Here is a 13,655-nt window from a genome sequence, read left to right as displayed (position 1 = left end):
TTGTCCCAAATGTCCAGCAAGGGGAATGTCATGGGCCAATGTTAGGATGAACTTCCTGAACAGCTGAGGCACTACCACTCTCCTAGTGGCACCAGGTTTGGGGTCTCTGGCCTCAGTGTACAGGAGTCCATCTTCCCAATAGACCCTATGTGTTCCATTTTTCTTGCCTTTGGACTCTTCAGCAGCTTGCTGCCTAAGGCCTTCAAGAGAGGGACAGGTTTCTTGTCCCTTACACAGCTCCTCCCTTGAGGGTCCCCCTGGGCCTAAGAGCTCAACCTGGTAAGGTTCAAGCTCCAAAGGCTCAGTTCCCTCAGAGGGCAGAACTTCTTCCTGAGAAGAGAGGTTCCCTTTCTTTTGCTGTGTTGCAGTTGGTTTCCCAACTGACTTTCCTGTTCTCTTGGTAGGCTGGGCCATTTTTCCAGACTCCAGCTCTACTTTTTCACCCTGTGCCTTGCATTGTGCTCTTGTTTTCACACACACCAGTTCAGGGATACCCAGCATTGCTGCATGGGTTTTTAGTTCTACCTCAGCCCATGCTGAGGACTCCAGGTCATTTCCAAGCAGACAGTCCACTGGGATATTTGAGGAGACCACCACCTGTTTCAGGCCATTGACCCCTCCCCATTCTAAAGTAACCATTGCCATGGGATGTACTTTTCTCTGATTGTCAGCGTTGGTGACTGTGTAAGTTTTTCCAGTCAGGTATTGGCCAGGGGAAACCAGTTTCTCTGTCACCATGGTGACACTGGCACCTGTATCCCTCAGGCCCTCTATTCTAGTCCCATTAATTAAGAGTTGCTGTCTGTATTTTTGCATGTTAGGCGGCCAGACAGCTAGTGTGGCTAAATCCACCCCACCCTCAGAAACTAGAGTAGCTTCAGTGTGGACCCTGATTTGCTCTGGGCACACTGTTGATCCCACTTGGAGACTAGCCATACCAGTGTTACCTGGATGGGAGTTTGGAGTGGAACCTTTCTTGGGACAGGCCTTGTCTCCAGTTTGGTGTCCATGCTGTTTACAGCTATGACACCAGGCCTTTTTGGGATCAAAGTTTTTACCCTTGTACCCATTGTTTTGTGAAGAGGCTCTGGGCCCACCCTCCTGTGCAGGTTTTTGGGGGCCTGTAGAAGACTCTTTACTATTTTTAGTTTTGGTTGTCTCATCACCCTTCCCCTGGGGAGTCTTTGTGACCCCTTTCTTTTGGTCACCCCCTGTTGAAGTCTTGGACACCCTTGTCTTGACCCAATGGTCCGCCTTCTTTCCCAATTCTTGGGGAGAAATTGGTCCTAGGTCTACCAGATGCTGATGCAGTTTGTCATTGAAACAATTACTTAACAGGTGTTCTTTCACAAATAAATTGTACAGCCCATCATAATTACTTACACCACTGCCTTGAATCCAACCATCTAGTGTTTTCACTGAGTAGTCTACAAAGTCAACCCAGGTCTGGCTCGAGGATTTTTGAGCCCCCCTGAATCTAATCCTATACTCCTCAGTGGAGAATCCAAAGCCCTCAATCAGGGTACCCTTCATGAGGTCATAAGATTCTGCATCTTGTCCAGAGAGTGTGAGGAGTCTATCCCTACACTTTCCTGTGAACATTTCCCAAAGGAGAGCACCCCAGTGAGATCTGTTCACTTTTCTGGTTACACAAGCCCTCTCAAAAGCTGTGAACCATTTGGTGATGTCATCACCATCTTCATATTTAGTTACAATCCCTTTAGGGATTTTCAACATGTCAGGAGAATCTCTGACCCTATTTATGTTGCTGCCACCATTGATGGGTCCTAGGCCCATCTCTTGTCTTTCCCTCTCTATGGCTAGGATCTGTCTTTCCAAAGCCAATCTTTTGGCCATCCTGGCTAACTGGATGTCCTCTTCACTGGGGCTATCCTCAGTGATTTCAGAGGTGTTGGTCTCTCCTGTGAGGGAACCAGCATCTCTGACTATTATTTTTGGAGTCAGGGTTTGAGGGACCCTGTTCTCCCTAGATAGGATTGGTAGGGGGGAATTGTCCTCCAAGTCACTATCCTCTTCCTCTGAGTTGCCACCCTCAGAGGGGTTGGCCTTTTCAAACTCTGCCAAAAGCTCCTGGAGCTGTATTTTGGTAGGTTTGGGGCCCATTGTTATTTTCTTTATCTTACAGAGTGACCTTAGCTCCCTCATCTTAAGATGGAGGTAAGGTGTGGTGTCGAGTTCCACCACAGTCACATCTGTGCTAGACATTTTGCTTCTAAAAGTTGGAATACTTTTTAAGAATCTACAACTGGTTCTAGAATCTAATTCAAACTTTTACAAACTTTTAAACTCTAAAAGAAATGCTAAACAGGATCTAACACAAGGCCCTAGCAGGTCTTTTAAGAATTTAGAAAACTTTTCAAATTGCAAAAATCAATTTCTAATGACAATTTTAAAATTTGTCGTGTGATCAGGTATTGGCTGAGTAGTCCAGCAAATGCAAAGTCTTGTACCCCACCGCTGATCCACCAATGTAGGAAGTTGGCTCTGTATGTGCTATTTCAAAGTAAGGAATAGCATGCACAGAGTCCAAGTGTTCCCCTTAGAGGTAAAATAGTGGTAAAAATAGATAATACTAATGCTCTATTTTGTGGTAGTGTGGTCGAGCAGTAGGCTTATCCAAGGAGTAGTGTTAAGCATTTGTTGTACATACACATAGACAATAAATGAGGTACACACACTCAGAGACAAATCCAGCCAATAGGTTTTTATATAGAAAAATATCTTTTCTTAGTTTATTTTAAGAACCACAGGTTCAAATTCTACATGTAATATCTCATTCGAAAGGTATTGTAGGTAAGTACTTTAGGAACTTCAAATCATCAAAATTGCATGTATACTTTTCAAGTTATTCACAAATAGCTGTTTTAAAAGTGGACACTTAGTGCAATTTTCACAGTTCCTAGGGGAGGTAAGTATTTGTTAGGTTAACCAGGTAAGTAAGACACTTACAGGGCTTAGTTCTTGGTCCAAGGTAGCCCACCGTTGGGGGTTCAGAGCAACCCCAAAGTCACCACACCAGCAGCTCAGGGCCGGTCAAGTGCAGAGTTCAAAGTGGTGCCCAAAACACATAGGCTAGAATGGAGAGAAGGGGGTGCCCCGGTTCCGGTCTGCTTGCAGGTAAGTACCCGCGTCTTCGGAGGGCAGACCAGGGGGGTTTTGTAGGGCACCGGGGGGGACACAAGTCCACACAGAAATTTCACCCTCAGCAGCGCGGGGGCGGCCGGGTGCAGTGTAGAAACAAGCGTCGGGTTTGCAATGTTAGTCTATGAGAGATCTCGGGATCTCTTCAGCGCTGCAGGCAGGCAAGGGGGGGGGGTTCCTCGGGGAAACCTCCACCTGGGCAAGGGAGAGGGACTCCTGGGGGTCACTTCTCCAGTGAAAGTCCGGTCCTTCAGGTCCTGGGGGCTGCGGGTGCAGGGTCTCTCCCAGGCGTCGGGACTTTAGGTTCAAAGAGTCGCGGTCAGGGGAAGCCTCGGGATTCCCTCTGCAGGCGGCGCTGTGGGGGCTCAGGGGGGACAGGTTTTGGTACTCACAGTATCAGAGTAGTCCTGGGGTCCCTCCTGAGGTGTTGGATCGCCACCAGCCGAGTCGGGGTCGCCGGGTGCAGTGTTGCAAGTCTCACGCTTCTTGCGGGGAGCTTGCAGGGTTCTTTAAGGCTGCTGGAAACAAAGTTGCAGCTTTTCTTGGAGCAGGTCCGCTGTCCTCGGGAGTTTCTTGTCTTTTCGAAGCAGGGGCAGTCCTCAGAGGATGTCGAGGTCGCTGGTCCCTTTGGAAGGCGTCGCTGGAGCAGGATCTTTGGAAGGCAGGAGACAGGCCGGTGAGTTTCTGGAGCCAAGGCAGTTGTCGTCTTCTGGTCTTCCGCTGCAGGGGTTTTCAGCTGGGCAGTCCTTCTTCTTGTAGTTGCAGGAATCTAATTTTCTAGGGTTCAGGGTAGCCCTTAAATACTAAATTTAAGGGCGTGTTTAGGTCTGGGGGGTTAGTAGCCAATGGCTACTAGCCCTGAGGGTGGGTACACCCTCTTTGTGCCTCCTCCCAAGGGGAGGGGGTCACAATCCTAACCCTATTGGGGGAATCCTCCATCTGCAAGATGGAGGATTTCTAAAAGTTAGTCACTTCAGCTCAGGACACCTTAGGGGCTGTCCTGACTGGCCAGTGACTCCTCCTTGTTTTTCTCATTATTTTCTCCGGCCTTGCCGCCAAAAGTGGGGCCTGGCCGGAGGGGGCGGGCAACTCCACTAGCTGGAGTGTCCTGCTGGGTTGGCACAAAGGAGGTGAGCCTTTGAGGCTTACCGCCAGGTGTGACAATTCCTGCCTGGGGGAGGTGTTAGCATCTCCACCCAGTGCAGGCTTTGTTACTGGCCTCAGAGTGACAAAGGCAGTCTCCCCATGGGGCCAGCAACATGTCTCGGTTTGTGGCAGGCTGCTAAAACTAGTCAGCCTACACAGATAGTCGGTTAAGTTTCAGGGGGCACCTCTAAGGTGCCCTCTGGGGTGTATTTTACAATAAAATGTACACTGGCATCAGTGTGCATTTATTGTGCTGAGAAGTTTGATACCAAACTTCCCAGTTTTCAGTGTAGCCATTATGGTGCTGTGGAGTTCGTGTTTGACAGACTCCCAGACCATATACTCTTATGGCTACCCTGCACTTACAATGTCTAAGGTTTTGTTTAGACACTGTAGGGGTACCATGCTCATGCACTGGTACCCTCACCTATGGTATAGTGCACCCTGCCTTAGGGCTGTAAGGCCTGCTAGAGGGGTGGCTTACCTATACTGCATAGGCAGTGAGAGGCTGGCATGGCACCCTGAGGGAAGTGCCATGTCGACTTACTCGTTTTGTCCTCACTAGCACACACAAGCTGGCAAGCAGTGTGTCTGTGCTGAGTGAGAGGTCTCCAGGGTGGCATAAGACATGCTGCAGCCCTTAGAGACCTTCCTTGGCATCAGGGCCCTTGTTACTAGAAGTACCAGTTACAAGGGACTTATCTGGATGCCAGGGTCTGCCAATTGTGGATACAAAAGTACAGGTTAGGGAAAGAACACTGGTGCTGGGGCCTGGTTAGCAGGCCTCAGCACACTTTCAATTGTAAACATAGCATCAGCAAAGGCAAAAAGTCAGGGGGCAACCATGCCAAGGAGGCATTTCCTTACATACATCAAGCAGCTGGAAGGTGTGTCCCATATGGTCAGTTTAACTAGTCACCAGTTTGGGACTTATGCGGACACTTGGAGCACTGGGTAATTGTATCCCCTCATTTATGGGGGAACAACACTAATAACATATTTGGAGTGAAATTAAGCCTGTGGCCTTGTAGGAGCTTTGCCCCTGGCTTACGCAACACAATTAGTTGATAAGAGATTTCTGCTTTTGGCTCCTGAATCACTGAATCTTCTTGTATGCATGCTTGAAAACTGGTTCCCCTACCACACATCCACGCTGATAACAAGCTATGCTAATGTGATTTTCCTCAGACCCGTTCTTGACCATGATGTACAGGTAGGATCATCTTAAATGTCTCTAATCCCTTACACAACTAGGAAGATTTTTTATTTTTTTCTTCAGGGAGTGCATTTGATCTCTTGAAACCATCTGGTCTTAGAAATTAGAGGGTTCGCTTCCAGTGGATCCTCATCAGTAGCTGAGCACTTTGCCAAATATATATCTGCATTTCTGTAAGCCCTTTTTGTAGACAAAAAGTGCATATACTTAAAACTATTAACTTTACAGCCTGAGGAAGGCTAGAACTGGCCAAATTTCATTTTTTTTTTCATTGTAAAAATATCTCCAGTAATAGGAAAATAGTCACTAAATCTAAAGTGAGTAGAAATATCACTTCCAAACTTGTTTTGTGAAGGAAAGGAAAAATAAAGGGAATATAGGGCAATACTAACAGGGAGGCTGCACAAGTAAAGCAGAATAAAATTGATCTAGATCCAATATGTGATATCACTTTTTGTGGAGTCTACTTTGAATCTGACTTAGGTGGCACCTGAGGGACCACTTGTGACTTAAGCCATTGTGGTAACCTTTAAGATAGAGAAGTAGTAGGTGGTGCTTGAGAAGTGCATTGACAGATAGAGCTTTGTCGTTTAGAAGTAGGTGACCCTGACTACAGGCATTACTTCTGTGGTGGGTGAGTACACCTTGGAGTACTGAGAGTCTGAAGAAGGTGTTACTGTTCTACTTTTAATGTGATGTAACCAATCCACTGAAAGACTTTGTGAAGGAGAAGCAGAATATGGCACTGATGTCAATTAAGAGGGTCTCCTTGGTGTCGACGAAGATGGCATGGACGACAACGGAGGTGGCCTTGATGTTGAAGTTGGTCTCTATGCCGACTTACTGTGTCTTTTCGAAGTCATGAATGTACCATGTATTGATGGTGAGCATGATTCCACTGGACCTGTTCTAGATGGTGAAGCCCTCATCATCGATCAGGAGCGTCCTCTTTTATCTTTTCTTCAGAGTGCTTTAGTTCTATCTCTTCAGTAGTCCTTTGAATGAGAAAAAGGCACTGAGGTAGATGACAAAACCTCTCTTCACCCTTTGATGTCTTGAAGCTCCCTCCTGAAGTCCTTCCTGCAGACCTTGCAGCCTGATCTCCTGTCTAACCTTCAGGGTCCTCCTGGATTTTTGATTTTTTTTTTTTTTTACAATGTCTGCAGCCTTCAGGACGGTGCTCCTGTGGAATGCATACAATTCGATGGTCCTGGCGATCTGACTGGGCTTTTCCCTGCCACAGACTGGGAACTTCACAAAGTCAAAAAGTGGAAGGCATTTGGACTGGAAAACTAAGGTTCCAGTCAGAAAACAGATTGGGGTTTATGAGTTATATTTCTAGTCTCTTTAGATTTAGTTACTGTTTTCCTATGATTGGAGATATTTTTGAAAGGAAAAAAATAAATGGAAAGTGTCCATTTCTAGCTTTCTTTAGGTTGCAGAGTCAATTGTTCATATACATTTTTTTGTCTACAAAAGGGTATTGCACATAATAAAGATATATTTTTTAAGGTATACTTGAATCCTGCATGTGTATTTTGCTAAATAACAAGATGTTAACATGTTATCTGCTCAGGAGTGACTCGTGTCTACCTAATTGTATAGGCTGGCCAAATGTCAGGAGGAGATACGTGAACTGGCAGCTGCCAAGAAAAAGTTGGAGTCTCAGCGTTCTGAGATGGTGGGCCGTCTGCAAACCATGATGCAGTCGCATTGGAATGAGGCACTCCGGGTGTTAATGAGTGAGCAATCCCCGCAGGCCATTAAAGTTTGCCAGGTAAGTCCCATGCGGAGGGGCAAGAAACCCACACCTTATCACGAAACGTTGCATGTTGAGACGTAGGCGCACACAATGGAGAGAGGCAAGGATAGTTGATTATAAAGTTGTCCCCACCACAGTCATCAAATGTTTACCATTCAACTGCAAACCTGGTCACCATTATGATGAATCGTTTTACTGATGTTTTCACAAGCCCTGTAACCTCCACTACTGGACCTGAGGGACATTATTGGGAATAGACGAGTCTTCAGCAGTCAATACAAAGTGATTCTCACACAGTCAAACATTAAAATATATAATGGGGAACTAATTGAAAGGTAAATGATGTGAATCAAACTTGTGGTGTTAGACATCACTAGTGGCAGAATGTTGTGGGTCTGATTCAGGGTGGGGGGGGGAGACAGTCTGTTTAAGGAAGGATAGCTTGCCTGTCAAATCTCATCATCAGTGCTGGCATGATATTCCTTTTGTTGACTCCCAGAATGTATCTTACACCTTATGTTTCATTTGTTCATTTACACGCCATTCTGTCTTCATAGGTGGAGAAGAGGCTGTCTGATTCCAGCCTGGCTCTACATGACTCTAAAAATTCCTCTATGCAAAAGACAATGGCTGTACCTCCATCTAAGTCTGAACCTGTGCTTCTCTCTGAATACTCCCAGCAGAAACTGTTTGAGGTTAACCTAATGGATTCTTTGAGCAGTGCAGCCTCTGATCTAAAGACAGGGAAGAATATTCCTGATATGTCATCTCGAATCACTGCTCCAATACATGGAAAGCCAAAGGCAACAGTGCAGTCTTTCCACCGTGGAAATTCAGGGATGTCAGAAGATTCTGGTATTATGGGAGGAAGCCATGACCAAAGCACTCTTAACAGCTTGACTTCTGAGTCGATAGTCTCACAAGCTGACTCTCTGCAGCTAACAAAGCAGAGGTCTTTACAAAAACCACCAAATAAAGACCCAGAGCACTCCTCGAGTTCAAGTGGTCTGGGCCCCAGAACTGCCACTGGGGGCAGCATTTCCAGTCACTATCACAACAGGTCTGAAGATTATCGCAACTTTCTGCTTGCTAACCAGAGCAGTTTCTATCCACTGATTGCCAGTGGTCACCTTACAACTGATCTCAGTCAGTTGCTGAACCACAGCTTCGCCAGCCAGATGAGCTTCAATCCTCTTGAGCCTCAGCCAGATGATACCGGATTGTCCTCAGGTAAGAGCTGAAGTGATCATCATTGATACTGTGCTTAGCACTTATTTTTGACAGACAAAGCACAAGAAACTGCCAAGGCTGTGTTAGGTGATTCAGATGTTCTGGTAATGACTAACCCTTTAACTTAAATCAGATAATTTGGGGGTTCTGCTTGTTTGTTATATATGATAATCAATATTACACTTTTTTTATTTGTGGATTATTTACAGCTAGTTTAGTGGATGGTGAAGATCTCGGCTACTGTACTAAAATTATATTGTAAACTATTTGCCCTTAAAATGGCATGATCTTTGTTGAGAAGGTGGAGTGATCTTGAGCAAATATAGATTTGTTTAGAGGTATAACCTTCTCAAGTTCCAAGTACTGGCTTTGCTACAGTGGCTGTACTTCTGCTTGTAACCGCATAGATAGCGATTATTACATTTTGTTCTGCCGTCCTGCAGTTAAACACATTTATTTGTGACCTCAAGGAACATGTAGCATTGGCTTGAAATAGCTACCCTTTTACACTGCATGCCCTCCTCTGAATTTCTCAGTTGAATGATTAGTTGTTAGCAGATGCAAGTTACTCCAATATTGGAACTTTCATAGATTCACCTGCTTGAATCATTCCCTGTCGTCTAGTTGGAAGTCCCTGGTACCTTTCATAATAGCAATGTAATGTTAAATCTAATGCCTTAAGGTCCTGTGGCCTTCACTTTTGTAACATATCTTAGCCTGTTTAAAAAAAAGAGACCAAAGATAGGATTCAAACAATCGGGCTGCTCGTCCCCTTGGAACACTCATGTGAGAAACTCTAGTACCTCATATTTTCTACTCCACGCCGTGCTAGGGAGTCTCTACTGAGCTCTGCTTAGTTTGACCTTATTCAAAGCTATTTCTGGGAATTTTTTCCTAAATTTCTGTACCTCACCAGTTTTCTCTATTACACCAAAGTCTTTTTTTTCTTTCTTTTTTTTTAAATTTTTTTAAAATACTTTTTATGACCAGTCATGTCTGATAAGGAGAAAAAGATTCTCTTTAGAGCCTGCAAGACCTGTGGCAAAAATTGGCTTCATTTCGAGTATTCATATAAGGATTGCATGTATTGTCTTTATCCAGACCATTCAGCTAAGGACTGCAAGGTTTGTCAGACCTTTGCTAACAAAACTTTAAAAGACAAAAAAGGGAGGCTGCTGAATTGGCTTCAGAAGCTGAAATCAAGAAAAGAGCCTGAGTATGGCTCCAAGAGTGAGGACTCGTCTATATACTCAAAAGGACACGAGAGGCACAGGAACCCCTCACTCCAGTTCCTCTAGTGAGCAGCCCAAGAAGGCCTCAAAAAAGACCATTGAGTCTTATAAAGGCCACCGTCCTTCCAGATCTCCTCGTACTCATTCACATTCTGAAAAACATAAGGGGAAAAAAGTACATTCTGCTTCCTCAGAAAGGGTTAAAAAAGGCTTCATCTGAACCTCCTACACCACCGAGGGTTCAACATTATTTCAAAAAACCTTCCTCTGTGCCTCCTTCTGGCAAGAGGTCGACAAGAATCACACCGTCGACATGAGCCTTGTCGTTGACCACTTGAATACAAAAACATGTACGGTGGGGTCAACGATGACAACACAAGCACAGTCTCCACAACGCCATCATCTTCGACAGCGTTCTCGGCAAGACAGTTGACATCGAAGATCCCTCTCTTTACCATCGACGGTAGTGATGCCGGTACCACCGCTGGTGACCACCCAGCCATCAACGATCTAAAAACTGATGACTGCTTCCTCGTCGATGGAGCTCACCGGTATCCATGACCCCGCTTCAGCTTAATTCGTCAACGACATCGTTGATGAGGGGGGAAAAAAAAGGGGAGGATTTTTTTTTTTTTACTTTTTGACACCATCTCACACCTCTCAAAGCAAACTAACACCTCTCACACATGCATTTCTGCTAGAGGATGATGATTCAGATGGAGGACCCTTTGGTGTGGCACAAAGCCCATCTGAACTGCATGTTAAATGCCATGAGGAGGAAGAGGAGCAAAATGAGTATGAGGCAGAGGTTTATGATCTGAAGGAATACTGTACTTCTCAAGAGCACTACTTATACCATGAGGAAATGGTTCCTGTAGCTGGGTCACTTATCTCAGACCTACAGATCATGCTTGTGGATTACAGGAAATGTTTCTACAACTACCCCTGTGCAACAATTAACTATGCTGGCAAGGTCACCTGTAGCATAACCTTCTACACCAACACATAGACTATTACCAAAACCTGAATCTGACAGACATACACCTCACACAGCCCTTCCTCAAGAACCAACAACTTCTAATGAGGACAGGGAGGAAGGAGAGCTCTGGGACCACAACACTGAATGGGACGATTATCTCAGACCCACATCATCCACTCCTTCTCCTACTCCAGTGGTTTCCCCACCAGAGGCCATGGGGGGATCCATAATTTATTTAAAACATCCGCAAAAAGATTTGCATTTCCTTTGCCCACGAAGCAGATGGACTGCTTCCTTTACGACTTTAGGGAGCCCTTCCAAAAAAGGATTAGGTGCATGCCCATCGTCAACTATATTTGGGAGGAGGGCCAAAAACTTATGAAAATCTAGCCACAGTTACCGCTGTCCTTCCACGCCTGGCAAAAAAAAAGCTGGTCACCCTAGATCATATTTGGTAATCACTCAGGCAGCACAGCAAAGATCAAAAAATCCTTTGCTCTAATATCAGCGCCCCAGACAAGAAAGGTAGATGTCCGGACAACATTAGTAAACGCTTCTCTTCAGTGTTTGCGTTTACGATCAGTGCAGCAAATTCCTTGGCTGTCATAGGCAGATATGTTAGTCAACTATACTTAGACCATCTGTCACAGGAAACCAAAGCAGAGGCAAAGAAAATCCTTCAGGAGGATGAACTTGCTTCTGCAGAGGTCATTGACTGCAATGGATATTGCCACTACAGCCTTTTGTCCGCTTGGAGGAGTAGCCATTCTTGGGAGGCAAGGCTGGCTTAGCACAACTTTGTTCAGACCGGAGGTCCCAAACAAGATCCTGGACCCCCCCATTCGATGGGGCGAGGCCCTGTTCGGGGCACATGTTGATGAAGCCCTGCAAGCAAAAAAAATTGATACAGATACAGCAAAATCCCTTAGAACTTTTCAATTTAGGAAGCAGTTCTTTTGAGGTCCTAGAGGGTGAGGTTTTCCATCGTACAGGGGAAGATTTCAGCAGTACCGATAACCCTGCTACTCCTTTTCCTAACAACCATTTTAACACCAGTCCTCAAAACCAACCTTCCGCTGCCGCCTACAGCAGACCCATATCTAAAGGTGGTTGACAATTACTTTACACAACCTCCAGTTACCAGTGATTCCTCGACTACCAGACTGGGAGGAAGGATGTCCCATTATATTTGGTGTTGGCAAGACATAACATCGGACCAATGGGTCCTTGACCTTGTTCCTAGAGTTCATGCAGATTCCACCACCAAAACTTCCTCAAAACCCCGATTAAAAGCATCTCCACCTGCTCAAACTGGAAGTGACCATGCTCCAGAAGGGAGCTATCCAAAGAGTTCCTGTTCAGACAGAGGGAGGGGCTTCTATTTCTGCTTCTTTCTAGGCCGCAAAAAATAGAAAGAATGGCGTCCATTTCTAGACTTCAGAGATTTATATACAAGTCTCAAAGCAGTTGGTCCGTTTTATAACTCTGCAAGATAGTCTCCCACTTCTGAACCCTGGGGATTACATGTTGTAGGAAGTTGGCTCTGTATGCACTTCAAAGTAAGGGATAGTATGCACAGAGCCCAAGGGTTCCCCTTAGAGGTAAGCTAGTGGCAAAAAGAGATAATACTAATGCTCTATTTTGTGGTAGTGTGGTCGAGCAGTAGGCTTATCAAAGGAGTAGTGTTAAGCATTTGTTGTACACACACAGGCAATAAATGAGGAACACACACTCAGACAATTCCAGGCCAATAGGTTTTTGTATAGAAAACTATCTTTTCTTAGTTTATTTTTAGAACCACAGGTTCAAGATTTACAAACAATACTTTAAATGAAAGGTATTTCACTTAGGAACTTTGAATTAGCAAAATAGCATATACAGTTTTCACACAAATGGCAAATAGCTATTTTAAAACTAGACAGTGCAATTTTCCCCAGTTCTTAGGGGAGGTAAGTGTTTTAGTTTTGCAGGTAAGTAAACCACCTACGGTGTTCAAAGTTGGGTCCAAGGTAGCCCACCGGTGGGGGTTCAGGGCAACCCCAAAGTTACCACACCAGCAGCTCAGGGCCGGTCAGGTGCAGAGGTCAAAGTGGTGCCCAAAACGCATAGGCTTCATTGGAGAAGGGGGTACCCCGGTTTCAGTCTGCCAGCAGGTAAGTACCCGCGTCTTCGGAGGGCAGACCAGGGGGGTTTTGTAGGGCACCGGGGGGGACACAAGTCCACACAAAAAGTACACCCTCAGCAGCGCGGGGGCAGTCGGGTGCAGTGTGCAAACTAGTGTTGGGTTTCCAATGGGAGTCAATGGGAGACCAAGGGGTCTCTTCAGCGGTGCAGGCAAGGGGGGGGGGGCTCCCTGGGGTAGCCACCACCTGGGCAAGGGAGAGGGCCTCCTGGGGGTCACTCCTGCACTGAAGTTCCGTTCCTTCAGGTCCTGGGGGCCGGTTTCAGTCTGCCAGCAGGTAAGTACCCGCGTCTTCGGAGGGCAGACTGGGGGCGGGGGGGGTGGGAGGTTTGTAGGGCACTGGGGGGGGACACAAGTCAGCACAAAAAGTACACCCTAAGCGGCACGGGGACGGCCGGGTGCAGTGTGCAAACAGGTGTCTGGTTCGCAATAGGTTTCAATGGGAGACCAAGGGGTCTCTTCAGCGATGCAGACAAAAGGGGGGGCTCCTCGGGGTAGCCACCACCTGGGGGTCGCTCCTGCACTGGAGGTCAGATCCTTCAGGTCCTGGGGGCTGCGGGTGCAGTGTCTTTACCAGGCATTGGGTCTTTGAAGCAGGCAGTCGCGGTCAGGGGGAGCCTCGATATTCCCTCTGCAGGCGTTGCTGTGGTGGTTCAGGGGGGTCCACTCTGGCTACTCATGGTCTCGTAACTCCGGGGAGTCCTCCCTGTGGTGTTTGTTCTCCACAAGTCGAGCCGGGGGCGTCG

General features: G+C 46.3%; 1 protein-coding gene across 8 annotated transcripts in view; it reads left to right on the top strand.

The window, feature by feature from the left end:
- CNTROB (centrobin, centriole duplication and spindle assembly protein) overlaps positions 1-13,655 on the top strand; it is a 145,288-nt gene that overhangs the window by 89,415 nt on the left and 42,218 nt on the right. For all 8 annotated transcript variants that reach the window (XM_069218632.1, XM_069218628.1, XM_069218633.1 and 5 more), the window contains exons 13-14: positions 7,130-7,301; positions 7,844-8,516. In XM_069218632.1, coding sequence (XP_069074733.1) covers positions 7,130-7,301; positions 7,844-8,516 — 845 coding nt within the window. The remainder of the gene's footprint in view (positions 1-7,129; positions 7,302-7,843; positions 8,517-13,655) is intronic.

Source organism: Pleurodeles waltl, chromosome 12 (genome assembly GCF_031143425.1).
Source record: "Pleurodeles waltl isolate 20211129_DDA chromosome 12, aPleWal1.hap1.20221129, whole genome shotgun sequence".
In the NCBI taxonomy this organism is placed as follows: Eukaryota; Metazoa; Chordata; class Amphibia; order Caudata; family Salamandridae; genus Pleurodeles; species Pleurodeles waltl.
This window is presented reverse-complemented; position numbering and strand designations above follow the sequence as displayed.